Raw genomic sequence first — 27166 nt, 5'->3', positions numbered from 1 at the left:
CATTAGTCTGTAGATCTAGAAGAAAACATTTTTAGTCTTTAGATCGAGAAGGAAACGTATAATTAGTCGTTTAATCTATAGCAAAGAAAGATTAATATATTAGCTACAAGTCCCATCCTCATGTTTAAAACACGCTTTTTCTTCTTTTATATTAGGAGGACATATGATAAACAAAGGGTAATTTAGGTAAATATAACATCTGACGTGCCACTTGTTTTTCTAAGTGTAACAACAATGAGCCTGATGTATTTTCTTTTGCCTTGGCTGTCTCCTCAATATACTTTAGTTTGGTGTTTTATTGATCTCACTGTAGCCATTTTCCTTTAAAGCTTCATCTTTATATGTGAAATCAACTTCTTAGTTTAGAAGCTTCATCTACTAATCAGTGCCTTTCTTTATCAGTTTCTATAACCTAAGCTTCATGCCAATTCGTTACATGATGAATATATTGTTTTATATATCCATGATTGAGCCTTTAGATGAAAACCGCTCTACAGCCTCTACTAACTTCAAAACATGAGCAAAGAGACTGATGCAGCGCATCGTGTGGTTATGGACTTTTTACAAATTACAACAAGGAAGCTTAACAGAAATTTAATTGTTACATTTACTTTCTTTAATTTTAAAGAAATACAAATCCTTATAGATTAGGATTAGGAGAATAAACTATTATCTCTTTCGTATAGTATAAAATATGTTGTTTTAGCGTTTTGTAAAGATAACTTTAATTTTGGATATCAAGATTTTGTAGTTTAAACGAGTTTTCATAGTACGGGAAGAGTATTCTCAGCCTATAAGGAGCTTTCTAAGTACGGGTTCCCAACTATCTACCGATCTAAACGTTGAGATTCCTCCTTTAGATCAAACTCGATTAGACACGAATCATTGGTATCTCGTGTGTTCTCTTTATCTTGCTTCCGCCTCTCTAATAGAAGAGGTGTTAAAGGGGGAAAAGTGTGTTATCGCGCGGTCTAGACACAAAAGATAGATTCGTTTTGAAATGGACTAGTAAAACCATTATTTAGTAGGAATATGATAGAAATTTAATAGAAATGGGATCTTATTAGATTCCTCCATTGTTACCGTTTTGTGAGATCCGACTAAAACTCATCTTGAATCTAGTTGTCCTATTACTGATTGCCACATGCTCAGCTTCTGCCTTGGAATGTGTGCTTTACCAAAGAACATGACATGGTCAAATCTCAATGGACTCGAGATGCTCCTGCTAAATTTCCTCTCATTTTTGAATAATATAACCAAGTTTAACATTAATCAAACAACAAATGATGTTTATTGCCTACCAAGCTATTAATTATATACACCAATCAAACATAATGATAAAAAAACAGTGTAAGCTACAAGAAGAATAGAGAATATAACTCTTAGCGCATCATAAGAGCAAACTCATCGAAGCTTAAGACACCATCATCATTGAGATCAAAAGCACGAATCATAACTCTACAATCATCAGTCGTTCTTGATTCTCCTAGCTTCTTTAGCATCATCTTCAAGCTTCTAGGAGTAATACACTCTTCACCTTCTGCTATATACATTTTGAACGCTTCCTTAAGCTCCATCTTCTTCTCTTCCTCTGAACATTTATCATCTCCTTTGATTAACTGAGCAAACTCCTCAAAATCCAACATCCCATCTCCGTCTGTATCAGACAATCTAACCGCAGCTTCGGCTTCTTCGTCAGATAGTTGCTCTCCTAGTGTCATGAAACTCTTTTGAAGCTCGTCTGGAGAGATTCTACCGTCTTTGTTTGCGTCCATGTAAGCAAAGACAGCCTCTATGTGTCTGTTCTTGTCATGATCACCATTCTTGATATGTTGACTCTCTGCGGCTGAGTCTTTCCTCTTCGGTGAGAGTTTCCGGCAAAGTTTCATGAAAGATGACTGAGGTTGAGCAATCTTCTCCATGATAGATTAGAAAAGTAAGTTATATTTTATATATTTTTGTCTGTTTAAATTGGAAATTGAATGAGAAATGAGGGAGAAAAAGACTATATATATATAGGCGTGTGTCAAGTTGTGGTAATTTAAATAAATAAAGACGAAAGACGTGGGAAAATCGTGTGTTAGATATTTTGACCTCGTTTTTAATTGTAATTTATTAAGTATTTATTAGGTCAAAACACACGATTTTCTTCCTTTTAAATCGGATTAGGACAAGAAAAGGAGAAACATACTGTGATAAATTATGGAGACCGGCCACTTGTTTTTGACACTTGCAGCAACACGAGATAAACCGGTGGGCGCTAGGAGCTTCACTTCTTTTGTCGGCTTATTATTATACTGTTAATCTGTTTTCACAATAATAACAAAGATAAGTACATGGTTGACTACGTGTATGGATATGGTTGATTGAAAATAAAACTTTCTATCGTGTAGACCGAGGCAGTCATATGCACATGGAAACAGGTGCAAATAGTCATCGTGTCAACAAGTTTTCAGTTAACAAGTTTTCTTGTTAACGGTCAACAAAACGGTTGTCGACCAGAAACATTTAAGGCATTGTTTTGCTTAATTTAGTAACGACAAAAACGTAACGCAGGCGTCGACATTATAATGTCTTAAATTGGCCCAGTACTATTGACCCGGTCCAGCAACATTCCAGAAACACGAAGCTCATCAGAAATTCATTGAATCTTTGGAGTGTTTTTAGAAGTAAACGCACTTGGTCTTTCTGATTATTATTTGTCATTCAAAGTTGTTTAATATCTCAACTTTTCTTTTTGTTCTTATGACGAAACCAAATTTTAATCGGTTGAAAAGTTATAACGAAGAATAATTTTATCCGATCATGTGTGGTTTATGCAGAAAATATAACCTTTTTTGGTTCTAGTTTTCTTCTCTAGTAACTCCACACAAATATTTCGGTTTCTGAAGATACAAATTAAATTCACTCTCACAATCATCCTCAAAAATGTAAATTCAAAAGTTGACACACTAATAGAATGATATTTTTATTTAAAATTGTATTCAACTAAAAAACATTATGTGATTGTTTTGATTTTTTTATATGCTCTGATATTTTTATGACTTTAAGCTCAAGGTAAAAAAGAAGAAGCTAAAGGTAGACAAAATGACATATAAATACTAATTTTATATATATATACAATTTCACACGTCAATGACTCGATGTGAAAACAAATAGAGAAAAGAAAACAAATATATAAGCTCAGTGTTAATATATAATACAGAAAAATTAGGATAATATTAACATTAACAAGTTTCAATTTAACATCTTAACAAAATGCATCAAAAAGAAAACATGACACTAAGAAAACCTTAAATAGATTGCTGCAATTAGAAGAAACATGGGGCCTTACAAAAAAAGCCATGACAAACTAAAACAACCATTCACTTTTCTCACACTTGCTTGCTAATATATCATATCATTCTACTACAAACCATCTGTATTTATATGTCTATATACTTAAAAACTAGATTCTATCTCAAGAGTTAACATCACTAGAACAGAACTAGCTGGCTTTGTTGTTCTTAATCAGGCTATCTCCTGCGTCTGTTCTCTCTGCCTTCTCTTAAGCTTCTTCCTCTACTGTATTCAATCTCTGCATCAGAGCTTGAGAAACCAGTGGGATAGCTTCTGCTTCCTTTCACAGACCCCACTCTCGATAACAAAGCCTCTTCATCCGCATGAATACCATTTCTTGGTTTGTGATCTAAAAGCCAAACAACATAAAACAATCAGACACAATGCAACAACTAATAATAAAAGGAACGGCTCAACAATGTGTTCACTCACACACCTTTGTAACCATTTGAAGATGACTTTGGTGGATCAAGACCAGCTTCTGATTTGGGACTTGTCTGACTAAGCAAGTTCGCTTCTCTTCTAAGTAGCTTCTGTCCATCTCTTGGAGAGAGCAAAGAATCATCCATCACATCAGTGATCTCAACGTAGTGACTAGTTGTAATAACTTCATCTGCACTAAACCCAAAGGAAGCTCTGTAAGCTTCCAACTCCTCCATATCACGCTTGGGACTTCTCGTCTGCCTATTCTGACTAGTATCTGAATCCTTGGACACGCTTAACCTTCCACCGTTCTGAGGATCATGATCCAAGTAAAACTTTGCAAACGTTTCAGGACAGAAGAAGTTAGACTCCTGCAAAGGCGTGGAGACACCGGTCTGAGGCGACAGTAGCCCGTCTCCGGAAGCTCGAGAGATCGGCGATCTGAGAGAGCTGGCTGGACTGCCAGGGTAAAGAGAGTAGGTAGAGTGAAGATCACTGTAATGACCTTTGCCAGAGTTCTTGGAAGTCAAGAAGCGAGCGTAAGGGACATCAGGTGAAGAAGGAGTAGTCAAATGAGCAAGCTCCGGAGGGGGAGTGAAAGGAGCAGTGGATGGCTCAGTGGTGAACGTGGAGAAGACAGGAGGCGGTGAGACTAATTGGGTTTCGTGAGCGTAGGGTCCTGTGGCGTACATGCTCGAAGAAGGGCCTCCTGGTGAGTTTGCAGCGAGTGATAAGTAGCAGTTGTTTGGGGACTGAGCTGTTGAAGGAAGAGCAGAGTTGGTGAAGGAAGCGGGAGAGGAAGGTGGAGCTAGAAGAGATAAGTTGACTCCTCCTGTAGCTTGGTCAGCTTGGTGAGATCCGTTGGGTTGTGAGGATGAGGCATTGCCGCCTTCGGGAATGCGAGAGGCGGGTACTATTCTTTTTCCTCCTTTTTGTGACTTGAAACAAGAGAACACTTCAAAACAGCCTTCCCACCTTTTCCTCTGCACAAGAACACACAAACCCATTAGAGATCTGATAGTGAATCAACTGTTTCTACAGAACAATGTAATGCTTATGGATCTATAAAGGGGTAATCTTTATAAGCTTACACGCATCGAATCTAAGATCATAAACCGTTAAAGTTTTGATTTTTATCCTCAATTTCGAAGGAAAGATGTAAACTTTTTGTTCAATTCTCAATCATCAAAAGTGATAACAGTAACCCTTTTTAGCTTTACAACAACAGTATGGATCAAAAGGAGAAGACTTTAACATAAACCCTAAACGAACATTGCTTCATCAAGTAGATTAGTGTGAAATAGTCAGATCTAATAAGAAAGCAAACAGGAACTTAAAAGCTTAGAACTGAGAGAGACAGAGAGAAATGAAGAGACACCTGTTCGTGCTGAGGAAACCTATGTTGCTCTGAGCCCATTAGGTGTGTCTGTTCGTCAGAAACCACTGGTTTTTATCAGATCAGAGACGTACTTTCATCTGGGTTTACTCCACTGTTCTCACAGTTTCTTTCACCTTACTGATACGATCCAGAGGAAACACACAAAAAGAAAAAGAAGATTATTAGAGGTTTGGGGAAAGACAAAGTTGAAAGCTTTTATTTTTCACTGATTAAGAACGAAAAAATGAAGGAGAGGATAAGGTAAGATTTTTGGAAGAGAATAGTAGAAATGGAAAATCTGCACTGATGCAATGATCCTTTCTTACCCAATGAAAAAAAGCAATTACTATTTTAATCAGAAATGTGACCATAAAGACAAAACACACACACAAAAGAGAAAAGAAGAAAAGTGAAAATGAAAAAGGAAATATCTATGTTAATGTTACCTCTCTCTCTCACTTGTGTCTTTAGTCTTTGAAGAAAATAGCAAAACCATGAAAAACTGTATGAGTTCTCGATATTTAATTCATTCTCCTTATTTTTAGAAAAAAAAACTATAGGTTTTAAGGTTTAGTCAATGTAATTAAGTAGGTTATTATGTGGTTTAATTAGACTTCTAAACCCCTGTAAAAAGTTGATTCCATGAGCACGTGAAGGACTTTATTAATGATGGGGTTAAGGAGAACATGTAAAAGTCAAAAACAAATTATTGTCTTCTCTTTTTTTTTTGCTAAGTCAGTAAGGTGTGGGTTATTTTGGCTTTGATAGTTTGAAAACAAAGCCTGGATTTATAAAGTTTGGGTGACAAAAGGAAATATCTTTGGATTATAAGAAAAAGAAATTAGCAAGATTAGGCACAAAACAACAAGTATATGCATTAAAATATGTTTAAATAAGTACATGTTGTTCTACTTATATATTGCAAGTTCTATGGATCATATATTGTCAACCGAGTGGATTGAAAAAGTGATTATTTTCTCTATAAATTTTTGTTTTGATCTCTATGAATTGTCTTAAGGTTTTGAGGGTACCAATAAAGCAGAGGAAAAAGAGGAGGGCCTAGTAATAGCATGGTACCCAGTTGTTGGATTTGCATCTTTTTTTGGGTTCTGGAGTGGGACCTATCCACATCTCGTAAATCAAAAATTACTGTATAAGAAATCCAGTAAATTGCTCTTTTTTGAAAAAAAAAACTATTGACCCATTAACAAAAATTATTTACAACTCTAGTGAATACAAGTTGAAAAATTGTAATAATTACATATAAGCTTTATACCACATCACATGTACTTTCTTGTTTTCTAATAAACACACATCACATGTCTTGAGTTACGGTCGTTTCTACGAAAATGAAGCATTTGGAAAAACTGGTCGTTGTTTAGTGTTTTGCTGATGCCATTGAACTTAAACAAAAGATCTGTTTTGACATACTATCATCTTAGAAAATAATTAAAATCACATGCTTGCTTCAGCTGACATCCCTGCACTGCTTACTACATGGTGGGGGTGGGCTTTACAAGGCCTAAAGTGGTCCAAAATGGTGGAAAGAAGACGAGTAGCATAACGTGACAAGAGAGGCTTTTTTTGTCTTTAAAAGTTCAGTTTTCATCGTGTAATTTGGCATTGATAAAGCACACACAAATTATACTTTAGTCTCACCGAGCTCAACGTCTTTCAAGTCAATATGCTATATTCCTTGTAGTTTATAGTACAGTTCACTACTCAAATCACTGGATAAAGTATACAACAGCTACCAAAAGCAACCAGTAGAAACCAGACGTTAGTTATCGGCGTTTGCGGTCAGCCGTGGGAGGTAACTTCTCGGATGGTCCTGTCGGAAGTTTACGGCCAGTCTCCTTTTCCAACCGCCTCTTTAGCTCTCTCAGTATCCTAATCTGTTGCAGCTTCTCCGGCGACAGTTTGTCCCAATAGATTCCTTGTGGTTTGGGGATAGGAGTATTTGTGAAAATGACTCGAGTAGGAGTGCATATGATATCCACAGGAACGTCGTGAATCGCCAGTTTCTCTAGGGGTATATCGTCCACGAGCTGACAGTCATGTACTGCAAAAAAAGAAAGTAAAAAAGCTTCATGTGCCACCACCAAGATAAAAATTTTTACAAAGTTAATTTCTAAATTTTTCATACTGGTTGTAACAACGGGTGTGGAATCATCAATAGCTCCCATGTAACGCAATATTCCATATTCAAGCTCCGCAAAACCCTGAACACATATACCATAACGTTGATTAAACTGAACTTTCAATAGAACTTGAGGGTTGTAAAAGACAGTAAGAGTCACCTCTCCCTTCCCTAACCGAGCACCGGTTTGAGGGTTAACAGCAACAGAGCCAATGACAATGAGATCCACTTTGATTTTCTCATCGAGACCAATCGCTCTTCCATACTTGGCCACTCCTACAGAGGTGCAAGCTTCTCTGATCGTCTCAGGCTTCAAAAAATCAGATTCCAGTACAGAGAAGAACCCTGTTCTTAGCCTAGGTTGAGGAGTCAATAGCTTCTTCTCACCTACACATTACAGAACACAATGTCTAAAAGGAGTTAACTTTCACAAATCTCCGACAATGAAACATACAGAACACAATCTCTAAAAGGAGTTATAACTTTCATAAATCTCCGACAGTGAAACACTTAGATACAAAAGACAGTGTCTAAAAGGAGTTATAACTTTCATAAACCTCCGACAGTGAAACACTTAGAAACAGAACACAATGTCTAAAAGGAGTTATAACTTTCATAAATCTCCGACAATTAAACACTAAGATGCAGAACACAATGTCTAAAAGGAGTTAACTTTCTGACAGTGAAACACTTAACATGAGCTCACGACTAACCAGAGAGTGTAAGAAACCTGATTTGCTTCTGCGGCGAATCAGGATTAACCTTCACTACATTAGCCATACGAAAGGCTTCAAGCTCAGCTAACTGCAACAAAAAAAGAACATAAAGTTTGAAACTTTAACATCCTCCAAACAAAACCCAGAAAGTGAGAACTGAAGTCGCGTACTTTCGCGGCGGCAGCCGGAGCGCCGACGAAGTTAGGGATGCGATGATGAACGGGTCTAGGGCTCATAGCGTAGTTCCGAGCTTCCATCAGATCCCACATCTTCTTTCGGATTATCCATTTCCACGCTTTCGGGTCGCTCTCTTGACCAGACTCGATCTCCTTCCTCGCCGTCTCGGCCATGGTTTCCATCGCAGCCGCGTCGAGGCTCAGACGCTCTGACTCGTAAGCTGCAGCGTCGAAAGCGTCGCCGTCGCGGAGTTTGGAGAAGTTCTTCCTCCTCAGTGGTACGATTTGGGCGTGGAGAGAAGAGGGTTTCTGGGGATTGAAGAAGGGGTTGAGTTGTAAACGAGGATTAGCTGCGATTCCGGATGATAATCGTATCATCATTTTTCGAAAGGTCTCAGCTTTGTCAGTGTTTTTGTTAAGGATAAGGAAGAAACGGCTTATAAGGTTGGGGTTGTTTGTTTCAGTTCCCGCTGAAAATCACTCCATAAACCTTCCTTGTCGTCTAGAGGTTTAGCATTCAATATACATTTTACTAATCTTATATATAGTAATGTTTTAAAATTATAAATTCGGGCATAGAGTGTTAATTTTTCTTCAGAAGTTTAATGAAAACCACTTAAGTTTTGTTCTTCTAGTTTTGTATAGTTTTTTTTTGTAATGAAGACTGTTTTTAAAAAGGTTTTATGTGCAAGTTAATTACTGTTGAACATTTATAAATTTCAAAAATAATATTTATGGATATTTGAATTTATTGAATAATGTAAAGAAGAAAAGATTTTCTTCGAAAAATTAATGAGAAAGTTCTCTCAACTTTGACCGTATTATCTTGTTTTATTAGTTTTTTGGGAAATATGTATTCACTTTTGTTTTGGTTTACGATGTAGTTTAATTAATTACTGCTGCTACATTGTAAATTTCAAAAATACTTATTGTGAATTTTGAAATGATTGAAATTGAATGCATATTGGTTTATATTTATAGTTATGAAAAAAATGTTTAAGATAATTATATGATGTAGGAGTAGTATTTACAACTACTAACTAAACATTAATTATTTTTAAAATTTCTGTAAAAGTATTAAATTAACTTCCGCGAATCTTCTCGTTTCCATGAAATTCAAACGTAAACGCTCTCTCCCATCTTACAGAAATGACAGCAAACTGAGCTTGAACGCACATTACCAAAATTTCTACATTAAATCATTTGCCAGCTTTTTGATGATTCATATCGTTTTTCTTCAGGTTTCCAGCGCAGTTTTAACTAATTAGTGTTGATAAATTATAAATTTCAAAAATACTTGAATTTATTGAATAACTGTTGGTTTATATGAAAAATTTGTTAGAGGTAGTCTAAATGTATATAGACCATCTTCAACGCACTTAAATATAGTTATGGGAAAGTGTTTAGTAGAATTAAGTGATGTGTGTATAACAACTAAATACTAGTTATTTTTTTATAATTAAAAGTTCTGCATTAAGCGAGTCTTTTGGTTACCCATCTTATAAAAAGGAAAGCAAAATAAGCAAGGACATTCAAACATTACCAAAGTTTTTTTTTGAAAACTCAACATTACAAAGTTATATTTGAAAAACGTTGAAGATGATGGATTTTCATGGAATGAAGAGGAGGAAACTACAACTCCTATGCAAGAAGCATGGCATCCCTGCAAATCTGAAGAATGTCGAGATGGCTAACAGACTCGCTTCTCTTTTCACGGATCAGACAAGTCCGGTTAGGACTCGAACAATGAGTGATATACTGAGTAGATGTTCAGTTATTGAATCTCGACGAGATGAAGCCTCTGCTGATGATGGAACTCTTGTCACCTCTGAATACAAAAGTGAGAATAGCACTGTAGAAGAAGAAGAGGAAATGGAGATTAGTAAGGAGGATTGTACGAGTGTTGGCCATTGTGTGAGCAACCCTGAGTCCGAGCTAGGCATGCCTTATGAGATGGAGCTATCAGCAAACCGACATGGAGACTTGTCTGAAGAACAAGCGGACATCTGTAAGGTTGGTCGTCTCAGTGTTGGTCATTGTGTAAACCGAGAGACGCTTTATGAGGTCAACGCTTTATCACAACATGTACCAGTTAACAACGCTGCTAGTAGTGTCCTCGACGATGAAGATGTGTTCATTACCCCAGAGAGGAAGTTAATGATGATGGAACAACTCAGCCAAAACGCAAAGACGTGTGCGGCTGAGTCAGTGAACCACCACAGTGATGAAGTAGTGGAGTCTCATGGTGTTGTTTTCACGACCCCTGAACAAGTTCTATTGATGGGTGATTCTGGGAGAGAGGAGGTGGGAAAGCAAGAGGAACATACATCCACAGAATCTCCTGTTGAATCTGATGTTCTCAAAAACAGCCAAAATGGAGGAGCAAGTGTGAAAAAGCCGGCGCAGTTCAATGAGGAAGTTGGATTATCGAGTGAGATGCACAAGGCGGCTGTAGAGTCTCCTGATGAGTCTGATGTTCCAGGAAGACATCCCTTTCCAGAAGAGTCTGAACTGGAAGAAGCTGCAAAAAGTGAAGAATACAAGGCTGTGGAATTGCAAGTTGACTGTGACAATTTCTCTGGTAACTGTCATGATATGTTTGATGTTGTCACTGCCTCTGAGAGCCAGTCCATTATGGGGAACTTTGAGGCACCCACTGCTAGGAAGCAAGAACAGGAGGAAGTGGAGTTCAAGGACGAGTCTACCTTATTCACTAGCTTTGAGAGATGTTTACTTCTGGGAGAGTCTGCACATGACAGACATGGCACAAGTCAGTTTCAAAGCCATCATGATTCTTCTCCCAAAGTTGGTTTGAAGGAGAACAGTGTGGTTTGGGGAAGTCACGCATTGGCTGTGGATTTAGGAGAAAACACCATTCGTGATTCAAGTGGTAGTATAGCATCCAAAGTTTTTATGCCAAAAGGTTCTCTAGCAGAGAATGTTGACTCAGTAATTGACACAATCATGGAGTGCCACCCTGAATCTGAACTATTTGTGGAAACATGTCCATCTCCTTCGTTGGTACAATTAGCGGAGAGCTTGCCTACTTGCCCTATCCTTGTTAAGGAGACTGTTTCAACACTTATTGACGAGGAAGATTCTAAAAACAATGAGGAAATTGTGCTCAAGGAGCATAGATGTGTAGCTAAGTTAGCAGAAGCAGAAGGTATATACTCTTATTCATTTGTTTTGAGTTTTTTTTTGGTTGTATGGTTAACTTAGTTTTCTCTAATCTAATGTCATTCTAACGTTTAATTAATCACAGCGGTTCTGGAGAATTCAGATGTGTTCACTACCCCAGAGAGGAACTTAATGATGATGGAACAAGTCAGCCAAAATGAAAAAACGCTTGCAGCTGATTCAGTGAACCATCAAAGTGATGAAGCAGTAGAGTCTTCTTATGCTGTTGTTTTCACAACTCCTGAACAAGTTCTATTGCTTGGTGATTATTGGATAGATGAGGTGGGAAAGCAAGCTGACTCTGACAATTTTACTGGCGCCAATATTACTACTGAGTGTCATGATATGTCTAATGTTCTCTCCGCTTCTGAGAGCCAGTCTATTATGGGAGACTTTGAGCCACACATTGCTGGAAATCAAGAACGAGAGGAAGTGGAGTTCAAGGACGAGTCTGCTGCCTTCTTCACTAAGTTTGAGACTTGTTTGCTTCTGGGAGAGTCTGCACATGACATACTTGGTAACAATATGTCTGGCTCAAGCCCTCATGATTCTTCTGCCATAGTTATTTTGAAAGATGACAGTATGGATGTAGGAGACAACACCGTTGCTGTATCAAGTGGTAGTTTCACATCCAATGTTTCTTACAGCCATGAGTTTAATGCTGGGGAAGAAACTGCAGGTGCATGTCTAGATGCCGCACAAGGGCCAACAAAGCAAAGCAAAAGGGATTCTCCACATGTTGACTCAGCAAATCCTTTTGATCTTGACATTGATGGGGCAGACACAACCATGGATGCAGAAAGAAATGTTTCCTTCAGTTCCTATGTTCTTGCTGGAACCTGTTCCTTGGTGCCTGGTGAGCAATTTTTCTTTAAATTTTCATCAAAATCATTTGGCATAATCGTTAAGTTTATGTTTTGTCTGATCATGTCTCTTTATTCATCCCTGAAATGCAGAAGAATCTAGCCCTTCCACAAACATTCATGATCAGATAAACGATGCCTTGGAGGAATTGGCAATAACAGGTGATTATGACATTAACATTTATTTTCCACTAACTGATACTTTGTTCTTAGATGCTTATACAATTGCTAGATAGTTAAAGTTATGTATGTCTAATCATTTGTATACATTATTGAAGCAGATGAGCTCATAGAAACAAAGGTAACAACTCAAAAAGACGACAAGGGTATGTTGGACTCTTCAGGTGGCTCTTCTGCTTAAAGATATGCTCTTTGGTGGAACGGAGGATGAGCACTTAGGTTTATGATTTTTCTCAAATCTCTCTTCTTTGCTTGTGATTTCTATACTTCTCTGTTTAATAAGCTTTTCAAACTTAGGTTATTTGCCTGTGTGTTTTCAAATAATTAAAAGACCCTTTTGGCTTTTGGTTTCTTGTGCGGCAAAAGTTACCATTAGTCATACATGTTACACAAGTGCATACTTGGATGTGTAGAAACTTTTTTTTTACACAAAAAAGTTTAGAATTTCAATCTTGGAGTTTGGAAAATGCAATTTATTATCAATTATATGTAAATTAGTAATTAAAAAACAAATATAAAACCTTGGTCTATTATAAATAGTCGTGAATTTTATAAAAATGGCCCAGTGTGTGTTGGAAACAGTTAAATATGAATCTTCACAAAAATGTTGAATAGTTAGTTGTAAAGTCATGTAATAATTTTTTAAAGTCTTGTAATAAAAAAAAGCTGCGTTACTGTTTGAACTTTGAACTTGAACTTTGAAGTTTGCTAATGCAATCTTTCTGTACTGTACTAAACCAGATTGAATGGTCCTGATCGGCTCATTCGACCCTAAACCAACCCATTAAGCACCTAATGAGCTTATTAAACGGTGGTAAATGTTCATCACATTTGTAACGCATATTAAATTACAGTAATTACACCCATTACGTCACTAAGCACTAATTATCTCACAAAGATGTGTCTAGTGACTTCCCCTCCTAATTACTTTGGCCCTTTCAGTCTACCACTTACTTGTAACAGTCAAGGCCCAAGTGTCTCTATATAAACTCTCTAAGGTTAACACTCGCATCTCATCACATTCACAAACAAATCAAAACATACTCACTCCCTAATCTTTTCTCCTCTCGAACCTATCAATGGCTACCAAACCAGCTTTTGTGGTTAGCTTCACTGTGATGCTCATGCTCATGGTAGCTTCTTCCACAGTGACAGCACGATCTCTCATGAAACCAACCGTGGATGCACCTTCTCCTTCCACAAGCCTTGTGTACCGTCTTAGGCTTGATGAAGAAACAGGTTACTGCTGGGATTCATTGATGCAGCTCCAACACTGTTCTGGAGAGCTGATCTTGTTCTTTCTCAACGGTGAGACTTACATTGGCCCTGGGTGTTGCAGTGCTATAAGAACCGTGGGAAGCAAGTGTTGGCCTACTATGATCGGTGTTCTTGGTTTCACTGCTCAAGAAGGTGACATGCTCCAAGGTTATTGTGATGATGAACATGATGAACATACTCTTGCCTTCTCACCACTTCCTCCTTCCGTGGAATTCAAGCATGCTACGGTTGCTAGATCTTCTAACCCTTGAATCGCTGGATTTATAACCTATGTTTTTTTTCTTCTAAGAGAATGATGATTTAATGTAATTGGAGAGAGCTGTTGACCAATAGTTTCTCTGTTATTACTTGAGAATAAAAGAGAGTTTACTCACAACAAAGTTTGCAAATCTTGTGAACATACAATTCTTCATGTTTAAATCAATGAACAATCAACTAACAACGTTGTTAGCCCTGAGTCCGAATCAGGCCAGGGACAGTAGAAAACATACCGATAAGTAAAAGAGTTCATGATCCATAATAACTACTGCTTCATTTCCAAGAAACAACCATTTGTGAAAAAAGACATAAGTGGTAAAGAAATAGAGAACAAGTATCAAGATACAGTGAGTAGAACATGCATCAAAAGGACCTGAAGGATTCAAGAAACAAAACAGGAACAAGGAACAAAGGTTAAGAGACAACATTGAAGATGAAGAAATGGAAACGACAGAAACAAAAGGCAACGATAATGAATCAAAAAAGATTTATCAGATTAAAAAACAAGAAACAAGTGAACAAGAAAGACTTAAGAAACCATTAGTAGAAGACATAATACATTCTTACAGAGAAAAAGAGAAGCGTATTATATTTAATTTATTCGAGTTTTGAATTACAACGTGAACTCAAGATCCATACAACTTTTATTACCAGAGACAATTCAGCCTCTTTGAACACAAGAGGAGCTTACAACTTTGAAGTCTATTTAGAGAACTCAATGACCCACAAATGATAAGCTTGGCATACAAACTGGCAACTGGCAAAACCCGAGTTTGCAGCCATAGCTTCATACTCAGCTCGTGATCTCTCTTTTCCTCCAGAGCATTGTGTGAGCATCAACAAATCCATGTCAAATGCAATGTTGGACTGCACATCCGCACTCTCTGCCTCATCTGGAATAACTAGTTCCATGATAATCACTTTCCCATTCTCCGGTAACGCTTTCCAGCAATTCTTGAGAATCTTTGCACAGTCTTCATCAGTCCAATCATGAAGCATACGCTGTAAAACATATCAAGAACGTAAGTACCAGAAAAATAGACAAGAGTAAGAAGTTTTTGTTTGGTCTTACTTTCAGGATGATAGCATCTCCTCTTGGGATTTCTACAAACATATCTCCAGCCACATGCTCCACATTAGGATAAGAAGGTGCTTGTGTCAAAGCACAAGTTAGATCAAAGTTGATACCCTTAATGTTTGGATACTTTGAAGTAACAAAACCTAGTGTGTTTCCAACTCCTCCTCCTACATCAACCAACACATTAACTCCTTCGAAGCCTTTGTACACTTCTAGAAATTTCTGTAAAACCCCAACGCTGAATCCAGTCCTGTTAAAGAGTTTGCTTAGTCTCTCATCTGTGCCCATGTAATCAAAGAGCTTCAACCCACCGTTGGCACGAGCAAATGCATCTCCTCCTTCTAGCACCACATCTTTCAGTTGTGCCCTGAAAGTTTTCATTATTCAGCAAAGAAACTCTTCTTTGGTATCTTCCACTATTATAAAAATTGGTTTGAGCAAGTCGGTAAAATCATCATAAGTAAATTTTTTAATCGGTCTATATTGTTTTAAATGGGTCTAAATAGATAAAATCAAGTAATATCAAAACAGATTATGTTTAATTAAATTATATAATTTTTATCATCAATTTTTTTTTTTAATTTAGTGATGATCTTTTTTATTTCCAACTTTGTTTCTTATTGAAAGTTCACAAGTTTGTTTGATTTTCTTTAGTATATTCATTTTTATATTTCATCAAAGTAAGTTTTAATTAAACACAAAATTACAAAGATCTAATATAAATGTAAAATATAGTAAATAGATTATATATGATTAGTTAGCGTCTGCACTTCCAACTAGGCCCCAAATAATTTGTCTTGGCGTTAGTGGTCTATAAAGTTACCGTCTACCAAGTTTTTGAACATTTTGTATTGAGTTGAATAGTAACAAAAACATATAAATATATATGTAGAGATTTGTGTTATTGTGCGGTCCGTCACCATTCAAAACCATAGTTAATCAAACAATGTTAAAATCAAAGTAATAGCTCGTTGGAAGCAAGTGTCAATATAGCTTTTCACTACAGTAAATCCCTCGACAAATTCATTCCTTTTCTTTCTACAATTTTTTCATTCTCTCTCTACTTTTTTTTTTACTTTTTAATGTCTAGAAACTTTGTTAGAGACTACCAATAAAATTGCTCTAAAATATGTATATTGGCGAAATATTATATTCAGTTATATGTAGAGCAGTAGAGGGCATACAGGCTCTAAATAAAACAATTTCATTCTGTATATTATTCTTGTAATGTTCAATCAATTCATATACTCACTTTATTATAATTTATATTCACTTAAATGTTTGGATTAACTAAATTTTAGTTTTTTTTTGTCATCCAACTAAATTTTAGTTTAAGATCTCGAACCAAGTACCTATATATCTGTGGGACCTTTCGTGCTGATAATTTTTGAATTGTTCATTGTATATTGTCGTGCTGACCACTTACTGAGTTAGAGTGGCAATTCAAAATAGTTAAGATTTTCTGAACAAGCTAAAAATTCCGAGCACATGCTTATGCCTAAAGATTCTAAACAAGTAAAAGTTTAAGATATTTTTTTTTTTGTTTTTTTTTTTGAAAATGAAAAGTTTAAGATGTTTTTATAAACATAAAAAGTTTAAATCTTATACTCTACATTTTATTCAATAAACCACTTAAAGTATGGTTCCATTGATTTTTATTTAATCAGCGTACCTAGTTGCTAATGTTATAGCAAAGAAAATACTTTAAAAATAGAAATGACAAAATTTTGCAAATTCTGAAAAATTGATTACTCTTGAACTACAGAATAAAGTAATATCTACGTTAAATGATAAAACATATGAAAAATAAATAAAAGCAAATATCATAAAAACGTAATTATGAAAACAAGTAAAATAACAGGACACATGGAAAGACGGCTTCATCGGCTGATTCCTTCTTTTTCTCCTCTTTGATACCAAGAACCAAAGTTAACCAACTGTTTAGGATGGATGTCTGTTGTCTGGAAATTGAAAACAATAAACAGAAATTCATACGTAATAGCTCAGTAGGAATAGTACTGAAAGTTTCTCCCATTTCTTTATTCTTGAAGTAAAGCTCAGTGCTAAGAACTTGCTCCTTGAAATGGATTATAATCTGTAATACCAACGAAACACCATAATTCGAATTTTGAATAATACATACACAAAGTGATAGATCAAGCCATGCATAAGAAACTTTAGACGTATAGAGTAACCTCATTGCTAAGAATCCCATTGAGTAGGTTGCAAAAAAAAAAGGTCCATCGAGTATCTCAAACAAAAAGAAATCTTTATTTTAAGATAACTTGTTAGACAATTATTTTTTTTATTTTTATTTTATTACCGTAATATGATTCCAAAGACTTTATAGGTCTAAGGAATAATCACCACGAGGTCCATAGAACTTCAGATTTTCTTGCCACTTAAGCCGTTTACGGATAGTCAAAAGAAATCGAACCCAAGACGAAAGTTCCAGCTATAACTCTTTTACCATTAAACCAAAACCACCTGACTATTTAATTTGAAAAGAAAAAAACAATAAAACAAAGGACAAGTAGTGTTGGAGGTTCTCATGAATTTTTTTTAATTCATCTGAGAATTTCTGTTCATTCTCTTACTTCATCTTCTATTATTTTTGTTATGAGAATCCCTCTCTAGATATTGCCATGCCAATGGACATGTTCTAGCTCAGCGAGCCTCATGTTAAATTCATTTATAATTTATTTTAGTTTGCGGCTTCATTACCTCACGATAGGAGCATTCTTGCATGTCTTCCATCCATATAGCCGCCTATCCACCTTCAGTCAAAAATAATATAGCTTATCCATCTAGAAGAATTATCTTTCAACACGGTACCTAACAACAGAGAACAAAAGACTAATCCAGCAGAATGACAAACAGTCTCACGTTGTCCAATGCAACAATGAACTATGCATCTCTCATTCTTAATAGATTTAGACAATGTTTTAAAAACAGAACCTGATACTGACTCGGTATAACTACTGGTTGATTGGTTGGACCGGTTCCATCGGTCGAACCAGATTTTTTATTTTATAAAAATTTAATATATATATATATATAGTCATATATATAAACTATACAAATCTAAAAAAATATTTCTACATATGATATGTTCTTTATTATTTTTTTATTAACTATAAAAATAAAAAATAATCATAAATGTAGGAATATACAGTAAATAAGTGAATACTATGTAAATTAAAATTGATAAAAAAACCAAATGATTAATCTTTCATTTTACCATATTTATTTATTCTTACAACTAAAGTCTCAAACTTTATTAATATGGAAAAAATGAAAATAGTATATGAAAGCCAAAAAGAGATTATTGTTTACATTCTTTCTTAAGAAAATAGAATTAAATAGAAAACTAATTAAATAGTGATAGTCAAATGAAATATTAAATTTTAATAATAATTGAAAACACATTTCTTATATGTTGACTTTTTGGAAAAGGATTTTGAATTTGACCCGGATCATTGGTTTTACCAGTTTTAGCCAGTTTTACCGGTTTTTCTCAAATCCGGGTTTTAAATTGGACCGGACTCGGCTTCTTCAACGAGTTACAGTCAGACCGATTTTATCCACAAAAAAAAAATATATAAATACAGACAACTAAATAAGTGACAAATGTTTAAAAACTAACTTGAATCTTTCAAAAGAAAACATTTCTCTTTTCTCTTCTCCCAAATTTTCTTTTTATTTTTTATTTTTTGTATTATTTTTTAATAAGACAGATTCAGTAAAAAAAAACTACCAATACTCATGTCCTTAACCCATGCATAATGTCAACCACCAAAACCACAGGTTCATGGTTGATTTCATTTTAAATAATTCGCAAAGTCATATAATACTAATATTTTAAAAATAAAAGTAATCACTAGAAATGAATTCATTTTTTTTAAATACAGTACTATATATATATATATATTTATATAAATTATAGATAATATTAAATTTTGATTTTATATAAAATTTACCTTTCAATTTTCTAATATAAATTATATATTTTATCATTTTGAATAGAGTAACTTTATTATCTCACAATATAAAATGTTTTTACATATCAATGTAATTTTATAAAATTGATGTAATCATTTATATTTTTATCGTCTTAGTTATAATTAAATAAATAAAGTTTAAATTATATTTTGAATGATATCTTTTAGAAAATTAAAATTTTAATATATATGCACAAAAACAAAACATCATTAACTATGAAACAAAACAAGTATAATTTTACTTTATTTTATTTTGTTATCGAGTATGAATTTTGAATGTATATCTTTGGGTTTCTGCCGCTGACACTTAACAAAATCTTTTATAACATCTGTGTTTAATAATTACATAAGCAAAATTTAATAAATGGACAGTAAAATAAAAATATTTTATTTTATTTTATTTGAATACAAAATTAAAGTAATAATTTGGTTTATTTATGAACCATCAAGTTCACAAGTTCGAACAAGATATTTGCATCTTCATTTCTATATATATATATATTTTTTGCAAATATATTTCCGGAAACAAAAAAAAAATAAAAGAAAAAGTCACACAAAATCACAAAACTGGAGTCTCCCAAAACCAATCGAAACCTCTCATCAGATCTCAACGACTAGAGCTCAAGCGATCATCATCATCATCATCTGATCAGCGAATCATGTCCAGCGACGACGAAGACGAGCTTCTTCAGATGGCGTTGAAGGAGCAATCTCAGAGAGATCTCACCTACCAGAAGCCTCCTTCCTCTTCCTCCCGCAAGCCCGTCGCCAATCTAGTGCAGCAGCCGCGTCAGCAGAAGCCCGCTCCTCCGAAGAAATCCGCGGCTGCTAGGAAGCCTTCGATGGACGACGACGACGAGTCGGAGGTGGAATTGCTCAGCATTTCGAGCGGGGACGATGACTTGGAGAGGGATCGGGAGACGGGTGGTGGTGGTGGCGCGGGGAAAGGGAGAGGCAGCGATGTGAGGGAGAGAGGAGGGAGAGCGAAGAAGGAGGATGATGGGGCTTGGGATGGTGAGGAGCCTGATTGCTGGAAACGTGTTAATGAAGCTGAGGTACGTATCTCTTTGATTCAAGAGTGGATTTGATGTATGTTAGAGAGCCTAAACTCAAGGTCATTAGTGATGGTAGAAGTTAGGAGGATGACGTTATGTGGAATTTTCAATTGGAGAGATGTGCATTTCGATGACATTCTGTTATGGCAGCTTGCACGTAGGGTTCGTGATATGCGGGAATCAAGAACTGCACCTGTGGTTCAGAAACTAGAGGATAAGGCGCCTGCACCTGGCAAGAAAGTGGTTCTCACTAGTTTGCAGTCACTCCCTCGTGGGATGGAATGTATTGACCCGCTTAAATTAGGGTATTTGCTTTTATTTGTTTTGCTTACTTTGAAAACTAGTCAAGAGTTTTTATTCTCTGACATTGATATGGGAGGTCTTATCCTAACCTTGCTTTGTGAATTATATAGGATAATAGACAACAAGACACTGAGATTAATCACTGAGAGGTCAGGCAGCCCATCAAAATCTGAGAAAGTGGATAATACACTTCGCGGTATGTCTTTCTTTTCAATAACTCAGCTCTTACAGTTAACTTTGATTTTTTTGGAGGGCTTATCTTTTGGACTATTTCCAGTTTTCTAAATGTTATTAATCTCTTTGGATTATTTGCAGAGAAATTGATATACTTCTCTGATAATTTCGATCCGAAGCTGTTTCTTTCCCGCATCCACCAACACACAAGTGCGGCAGATTTGGAGGCTGGTGCCCTTGGCCTGAAAAGTGACTTAAAGGGTCGAAATTTGCAAAAGAAACAATTGGTGAAAGACAATTTTGACTGCTTCGTCTCGTGTAAAACAACAATTGATGGTATGTATATATTATTTCACTAACTGGATGATTTGTCTTTTTCTATCATTCTGATGTCTAGACTATTGATTTTCTTAATAGATATTGAGGCCAAACTGAAGCGGATTGAATCAGATCCGGAAGGGTCAGGAACTACTCATCTTTTCAATTGTATGAAAAGTGTGACATCAAGGGCCACTCGTGCATTTGAACCTCTTTTTGAGAGACAGGTTGGTGTGGTCTGATTCTGGATTTTTGAACCTCTTTCCAACTTGTTTTGAAGCCCTTTTCACAATCATTTTTAGGCTCAAGCTGAGAAAATCAGGTCTGTACAAGGAATGCTTCAGAGGTTCCGGACACTCTTCAACTTACCCAGTATCATTCGTAACAGTATTAGCAAGGGTGAATATGATTTGGCAGTTCGAGAATACAAGAAAGCGAAATCTATTGCCCTCCCTTCTCACGTATGCCTAAATTTTCTCTTGAGACAAATGCTATTCATTTTCCTATAAGCACTGAATCTTTTTCCTTTATTACGATTTTGTTTACTTCATAACAAAGCTCTTGACAACTTAGAAAAACAAGCTGTTTTCAGGTAAATATACTCAAGCGTGTCCTCGAGGAGGTTGAGAAAATTATGCTGGAATTTAAAGGCACCCTTTACAAGTCAATGGAAGATCCAAAGATAGACTTTACAAGTGTATGTCAGTTATTATCCATTTAATCCTAATGCCAAGTAGTATTTGAATTGAACAATTCTTCATTCAAATATTCACCAAATGCATAATACTGCTATCAAGTCAACATTTCAGACTCTTGTTCATCTTATCTGCTGTCATCAGTTTTAACTTGCATTAAAATATTTCCCTTTTTCAAATTTTCCAGGTTTGTACATCAAAATGACTAATTTTTTTCCTTAGTTATAGATCCATTTACTTGATTTCTGCATATTTCCTCTTGATAACTTTGAGAAAGCAGGCTTGACACATTCATGTCAACTTTATTTTGCTTCACTTTAGCTGGAAAACACTGTGAGGCTTTTGCTGGAGCTGGAACCCGAATCGGATCCTGTGTGGCATTATCTGAATGTTGAGGTTGGTATATTCGAAAATAACTTTTACTTCATCTTACTATGTTTTGCGTAGTATCCAGTTTCCTAATATATCTACTTCGAGTATCTGAATGGCGCTTAGCTTGTAAAATCATTTATGTGTTTCTTTATGATTGCTGTCTTCACTATTAGCATAGCACCTCTATAGAATTGGGAAACACACACATATTAAACTTGTGAGTTTGTGTATGTGTATGTGTGTCTCCCACACTTTTTGTTACAATCATTGTGGTATCTCCATAACCCCATTTTGCTGGGCTCTTTAATTTACCAGAATCATAGAATACACGGCTTGCTTGAGAAGTGTACATATGATCATGAAGCAAGGGTGGAAATTTTGCGGAATGAGACTCATGAGAGAGCCATCTCGGATGCGAAGTGGCAACAGATTCAACAAAATGTCGTTCCATATGTGAGTCCAACAATGAGAATAGCTAAATATCATTTGAAGACCATTTGAGATTCAGTTCTGTAGGTGATAATATGTGTTTTTAAATCGTTTAGTCAGATGCTGCCTCTTCTAATGAAAATAATGAAGTTCAAGTTGACCCACAATCAGTGGAGTTTCCCAGCGAAGAGATTGATGCGTTGAAGGGGAGATACATCAAAAGGTTGACTGCTGTGCTTGTGCATCATATCCCTTTGTTTTGGAAAACAGCTATATCAGTTTTCAGTGGAAAATTTGCCAAGGTATCAGCTGTCCTTTCTGCTTACATACCTATGCTGCCCCAAGAGTAGATTAATTCTGTAGTTATTATCCCATATGCTGAGGGTGATACCTTCATTTGAATTTAAATTTAAATTCTTATATGTCCAGTCCTCCCAAGTTACTGATAGTTCAGCCAATAAAGCTGAGGAGAAAGTCACAGAGGCAAGGTACTCAACTCATTCTTTGGAAGAAGTTGCTGCCATGATACGCAAGACTATATCTGTCTATGAAGCTAAGGTGGTTTATTTTTATTTTTATATTTTCTATTCATTGACCTTTCCAGTGAAGCTTCTCTTCATATTGGAACGGGAAACCCCGCCGTATATGTACCATAACGTGGTTCTAAATATTCTCTTTTCATGATTACGGCTATTGTAGGTTCACAGCACATTTTGTGATTTTGATGAATCATGCATTCTCCGCCCCTTTATGAGTGATGCCATTAACGAAGTATCAAAAGCATGTCAATCTTTTGAAACCAAAGATTCAGCTCCCCACAGTGCTGGTATTTGAAATTCTTCTGAAGCTTGAGCTTGATGTTTAAATTAAAGTATACTGAGTTGCTGTGTATGCGTTTTGGCTATGGCAGTTGTCGCACTAAGAAAAGTCCAGGCGGAAATCACTAAGATTTATATCCAAAGGCTTTGCTCTTGGATGAGGGCATCCACGGAAGGAATATCAAAAGAGGAGACGTGGGTCCCTGTTTCTATTCTCGAAAGGAATAGATCTCCATATGCCATCTCATACTTGCCTCTTGCATTCCGTTCAGTTATTGTCTCCGGGATGGAACAAATCAATCTGTAAGTTTCAAGTGTATTTTGTTAAACGTATATAAAACAGTTGCACTGTCTGGTGTACTACAAATAATGAGGGCACTATTGCTGTTTATTTATTTTCATGGAAGTTGATATGTGCAAACACAGTCTTTGCTATTTATTGTGTTAGTTGTTCAAGAAATCTATATTTCCAGTCGAATACCTTCGGGCTTTTAGTCTTATCCCTATACATTCGATAAAACAGAACTATATCAGTCATTAGTTGTTGCTCTAGGGGCTGCCTCTAGCTTGTTCATAATTACAAATGACTTGTGTGCGATGTGATACTTCATTTGGATGTTGATATGTGTGTATCTTTTTTCAGGATGATTTTGTCTGTCAAAGGTGAAGCTGCCAAATCAGAAGATATGTTTGCGCAGATTGAGGAAATCCTGATATCTGTTAGAATGGCTTTTCTTAACTGCTTTCTCGATTTTGCTGGTACGACTCTTCAACATCCTTCATGGTATCCATGTGCAAATGCCCTCATGGATAGACGCATGGATGCAGGAAAATGCACACATTGTACATTTATTAAGTTGATGTGCTAATTTGTTTTCCCCATGTATCAGCTCACCTGGAGCAAATTGCTGCTGATCTTTCCCAAAGCACTTCAACACGAGAGGATTGGAAAAACGGATATTCTGATGATCAACAGGAAGTACCATCAGCTAACACCTACGGAAGTGTTGTCGATCCTCACAGGAGGTTGTTGATGGTCTTAAGTAATATAGGTTACTGCAAAGATGAACTTGCTTCAGAGCTTTACAACAAGTTCAAATACACCTGGTTGCAGTCTAGGTTGGTCTTTGCTTACTTGACCTCATTAGTGCTTTTCATAGTTATCCTCTTCTCTAAGTGGTACTCGTTTATGGTTAAATGACTTAACCTGGTTATAATAAGAAACTTGCCTCTCCTGGATGAATTGATGTATGGTATTAACGTTTACTAGAGTAAGGCTTCATTTATTTTCATTTTTTTCAGGGACAATGATGAAGACAGCAGCGATCTTCAAGATCTAATTATGTCTTTCTCTGGTCTCGGAGAGAAGGTTCTCGAGCATTACACTTTTGCTAAGGTATTTTGTCTGGGTTTGCCTAAGAATGCTTTCGCAACTTGTTACAAATGGAACTGAAAATTTCCGAGAATTTTACATTTATTTAGGCAAATTTGATAAGAACAGCTGCCACCAATTACTTGCTGGACTCTGGTATTCAGTGGGGATCAGCACCTCAAGTCAAAGTAAGAAATCTCCAGTCACCTCTTTATGTCTATAAAGAAAAATATAATCACTTAATATATGTGCTTCATTCTGTCAGGGAATACGAGATGCGGCTGTTGAGCTCTTGCACACTCTTGTAGCTGTCCATGCAGAGGTATTGCTTCTTATATTCAAAAATGATTTGTGCTTCTCTAAACTTTTAATATTTTATTGTGTTTCCTCGCGTGACATTGACACGACAGTGTTTGTAGTGTGAGCCCTACTAATTTTGTAAACTGCAGGTCTTTGCGGGTGCAAAACCACTGCTGGACAAGATTCTTGGCGTCCTGATCGAAGGTCTAGTCGACACTTTTCTCAGTCTTGTAGAAGAAAACAGAACAAATGATCTGAGTTCAATTGATGCAAACGGTTTCTGCCAACTCATGTTTGAGGTAAATTCTTGTTCTTTTCACCATAAGAGAAACTTTGTAGAATCATGATTGTTAATTGTGATATTTGCCCAACAACTGCTGCAGCTTGAATATTTTGAGACGGTACTGAATCTATATTTTACAAGCGATGCAACCGCGTCTCTTAAAACTCTACAAGGAACCGTGTTGGAGATTGCTATAGAGAGCATCAGTGAAGCAGTTGAGACCACTCCAGGGCATAACCGCAGACCAACTCGTGGCAGCGAAGACACAGTTTCAGATGACAGACAAGGATCATCTATTTCAGCAGATGACCTCCTCGTAAACATCCTTTTATTCCCCTTAAAAACTCTTTCCAACATATTCTTAATCAAACTTAATTCTTAAACTCGTGTTTGTTTTTGTGAACAGGCTCTAACGAAACAGTACTCGAGCGAACTGCTACAAGCAGAAATGGAGAGAACTCGTCTGAACACGGCATGCTTTGCAGAGTCGGTCCCGGTAGAGCCAACGCCTACACTACCCAAAACTGCGTACAGAGTCTCGATGGATTCTCCAAGCAGAAACTACAGAGGCTCACAGTCCTCAGGTTCTCCGGTTCATGCCCGACCGAGACGAAGATAAAAAGACACCACCAATTCTTTGGTTTTTCTTTTTAAATAACGTTTTTTTTGCATCAATATTTCTTTGTTTGTTTGGTATGTTTGTTGCGCTTCTTAACACCTTGTCTTTACTTATATAACTCAGATGGTTTGGGTTGTAATCAAGAATGGTCCCACGATGAAAAATAGGTAAACCAAAGGAGTTGAGAGGGAGAAGTATCCGAAAGAAACATAGCTTCTTTAAGCCTTTTGCGTGTTTGGACTACACGTAGTCACTAAAACATCTTCGTCTAAAGCAGTAGTTGATTTGATGTTTAACTCAAGTTGTCCTCAGTGGTGGAGACACCAATATCACTCCATCTCCTCTAACAAATAGAAACTGAATATTGCGCTTTGTCGTCTGCAACCAGAGATAGCAACAAACCAAATCATATATAGAGCAGAAGACTAAACCAACCACTTATACCTAGTCAGATCAGAAACTAGCACAACTAGAGGAGCTTAACGAGGCTTCATAACAGAGAAATAGCTAATCAGTACTCTCCATTTTTGTTAAGCGTCTAAACTAGGGCAGCTACGTAAATGTAGTACACAGATTCATTGGTGGTGAAAATTGTTATATTGGCGATAAGAATGTGAATGCTAAAAGACATTTCTACATTTGTTCTCTAATAATAATATCATCATCTAACTTGAGATATTTACTCCCCAAATATCACATCAAAAACTATACTAATAACATAAAACCTATTGAGTTTAAGGGGAAAAAAAAGCAAGTACCCGGACAATCTCTTCGTATGTCTCGTCATCGATTTCTACTGTTGTGATAACTTCTTCAACATCACCCAGAATCATATTCAAATGCTGATCAAACGCCTGCTCAGGATAAACAAAACAAAATCAAACCTAACTTAAAAAGAGTGTCGGAATCTTTCAAAAGTTAATAACTTTGTCCGAAATTGAGGTTTCCATCCATCAAAACATTACAACCCACTTACAGCTAATCGCCATAGCTCGAGAACCCTTAACCAAAGTTCGAAACTTTCTAAAGAAAAAACCAAAGACTTTCAGGGCAAAGAGAAAACGTACGTGAAGCTTGCCGCGAAGCTCGCGGTCTGAGCGGAGCTTGACATAGATTCTCTCGTCTAGACTCAGACGAATCAGATCTAGTGGCTCCCTTACAGTGGCATCTTCCTCGCCGGACATTGTGTAAGAAGTTCACAGCTGAATAAAACCTTCTCCGAGGGTTTCGATTATTGACCGGACACACACACTCTGATCTCACGGCGGCTATTTACAGAAACTTTTAAAAACAATTCTGGGTAAGGCCCAGTTTTAGGCCCATATAGTTAAACAAAGCCTTATAGTCTATACCTGTGATTTTAAACCCGGATCGGATCGGACCGGTGATCGAACCGGAGACTAGTCCAGATTGGATTA

The 27166-nt window shown here is 36.3% G+C and overlaps 8 protein-coding genes across 8 annotated transcripts; 3 read left to right on the top strand and 5 right to left on the bottom strand.

The window, feature by feature from the left end:
* Nucleotides 1-1268: 1268 nt before the first annotated feature.
* Nucleotides 1269-2016, bottom strand: LOC106356945 (calcium-binding protein CML38-like). Its single transcript, XM_013796653.3, has one exon. It carries the CDS (start codon nucleotides 1920-1922, stop codon nucleotides 1383-1385), a length of 540 nt encoding a protein of 179 aa, XP_013652107.1. The 5' UTR covers nucleotides 1923-2016; the 3' UTR covers nucleotides 1269-1382.
* Nucleotides 2017-3277: 1261 nt separating this feature from the next.
* LOC106353504 (uncharacterized protein At1g76660) lies at nucleotides 3278-5506 on the bottom strand. Its single transcript, XM_013793274.3, has 3 exons — nucleotides 5141-5506; nucleotides 3776-4745; nucleotides 3278-3688 (listed from the first exon to the last, which is right to left on the bottom strand). Exons 1-3 carry the CDS (start codon nucleotides 5177-5179, stop codon nucleotides 3516-3518), a joined length of 1182 nt encoding a protein of 393 aa, XP_013648728.1. The 5' UTR covers nucleotides 5180-5506; the 3' UTR covers nucleotides 3278-3515.
* A 1257-nt stretch (nucleotides 5507-6763) lies between these two features.
* Nucleotides 6764-8601, bottom strand: LOC106353503 (5-formyltetrahydrofolate cyclo-ligase-like protein COG0212). Its single transcript, XM_013793272.3, has 5 exons — nucleotides 8167-8601; nucleotides 7994-8084; nucleotides 7441-7667; nucleotides 7287-7362; nucleotides 6764-7202 (listed from the first exon to the last, which is right to left on the bottom strand). The coding sequence occupies exons 1-5, from the start codon at nucleotides 8551-8553 to the stop codon at nucleotides 6925-6927; spliced, it is 1059 nt and encodes a 352-aa protein (XP_013648726.1). The 5' UTR covers nucleotides 8554-8601; the 3' UTR covers nucleotides 6764-6924.
* A 1173-nt stretch (nucleotides 8602-9774) lies between these two features.
* On the top strand, nucleotides 9775-12576 carry LOC106355692. The gene is made up of 4 exons (XM_013795594.1): nucleotides 9775-11338; nucleotides 11438-12208; nucleotides 12309-12377; nucleotides 12497-12576. Exons 1-4 carry the CDS (start codon nucleotides 9775-9777, stop codon nucleotides 12574-12576), a joined length of 2484 nt encoding a protein of 827 aa, XP_013651048.1.
* On the top strand, nucleotides 12095-20298 carry LOC106356944 (egg cell-secreted protein 1.1-like). Its single transcript, XM_048735769.1, has 2 exons — nucleotides 12095-20065; nucleotides 20216-20298. Exon 1 carries the CDS (start codon nucleotides 13475-13477, stop codon nucleotides 13922-13924), a length of 450 nt encoding a protein of 149 aa, XP_048591726.1. The 5' UTR covers nucleotides 12095-13474; the 3' UTR covers nucleotides 13925-20065; nucleotides 20216-20298.
* Nucleotides 14492-15390, bottom strand: LOC106356943 (indole glucosinolate O-methyltransferase 5-like). Its single transcript, XM_013796651.3, has 2 exons — nucleotides 15004-15390; nucleotides 14492-14933 (listed from the first exon to the last, which is right to left on the bottom strand). The coding sequence occupies exons 1-2, from the start codon at nucleotides 15388-15390 to the stop codon at nucleotides 14634-14636; spliced, it is 687 nt and encodes a 228-aa protein (XP_013652105.1). The 3' UTR covers nucleotides 14492-14633.
* On the top strand, nucleotides 19626-25973 carry LOC106353501 (exocyst complex component SEC5A). Its single transcript, XM_013793270.3, has 21 exons — nucleotides 19626-20065; nucleotides 20216-20370; nucleotides 20479-20564; nucleotides 20684-20878; nucleotides 20960-21087; nucleotides 21163-21321; nucleotides 21453-21557; nucleotides 21877-21951; nucleotides 22243-22380; nucleotides 22473-22658; nucleotides 22786-22914; nucleotides 23056-23182; nucleotides 23267-23477; nucleotides 23818-23933; nucleotides 24065-24293; nucleotides 24477-24570; nucleotides 24657-24734; nucleotides 24812-24868; nucleotides 24996-25145; nucleotides 25230-25445; nucleotides 25536-25973. Exons 1-21 carry the CDS (start codon nucleotides 19670-19672, stop codon nucleotides 25746-25748), a joined length of 3243 nt encoding a protein of 1080 aa, XP_013648724.1. The 5' UTR covers nucleotides 19626-19669; the 3' UTR covers nucleotides 25749-25973.
* On the bottom strand, nucleotides 25832-27066 carry LOC106353502 (sm-like protein LSM3B). Its single transcript, XM_013793271.3, has 3 exons — nucleotides 26816-27066; nucleotides 26507-26602; nucleotides 25832-26126 (listed from the first exon to the last, which is right to left on the bottom strand). The coding sequence occupies exons 1-3, from the start codon at nucleotides 26930-26932 to the stop codon at nucleotides 26046-26048; spliced, it is 294 nt and encodes a 97-aa protein (XP_013648725.1). The 5' UTR covers nucleotides 26933-27066; the 3' UTR covers nucleotides 25832-26045.
* Between the last annotated feature and the right edge of the window lie 100 nt (nucleotides 27067-27166).

Source organism: Brassica napus, chromosome A7, assembly GCF_020379485.1.
Source record: "Brassica napus cultivar Da-Ae chromosome A7, Da-Ae, whole genome shotgun sequence".
Lineage (NCBI taxonomy): Eukaryota > Viridiplantae > Streptophyta > Magnoliopsida > Brassicales > Brassicaceae > Brassica > Brassica napus.
The sequence above is the reverse complement of the archived record's forward strand: the minus strand, read 5'-3'. Positions and strand labels throughout refer to the sequence as shown.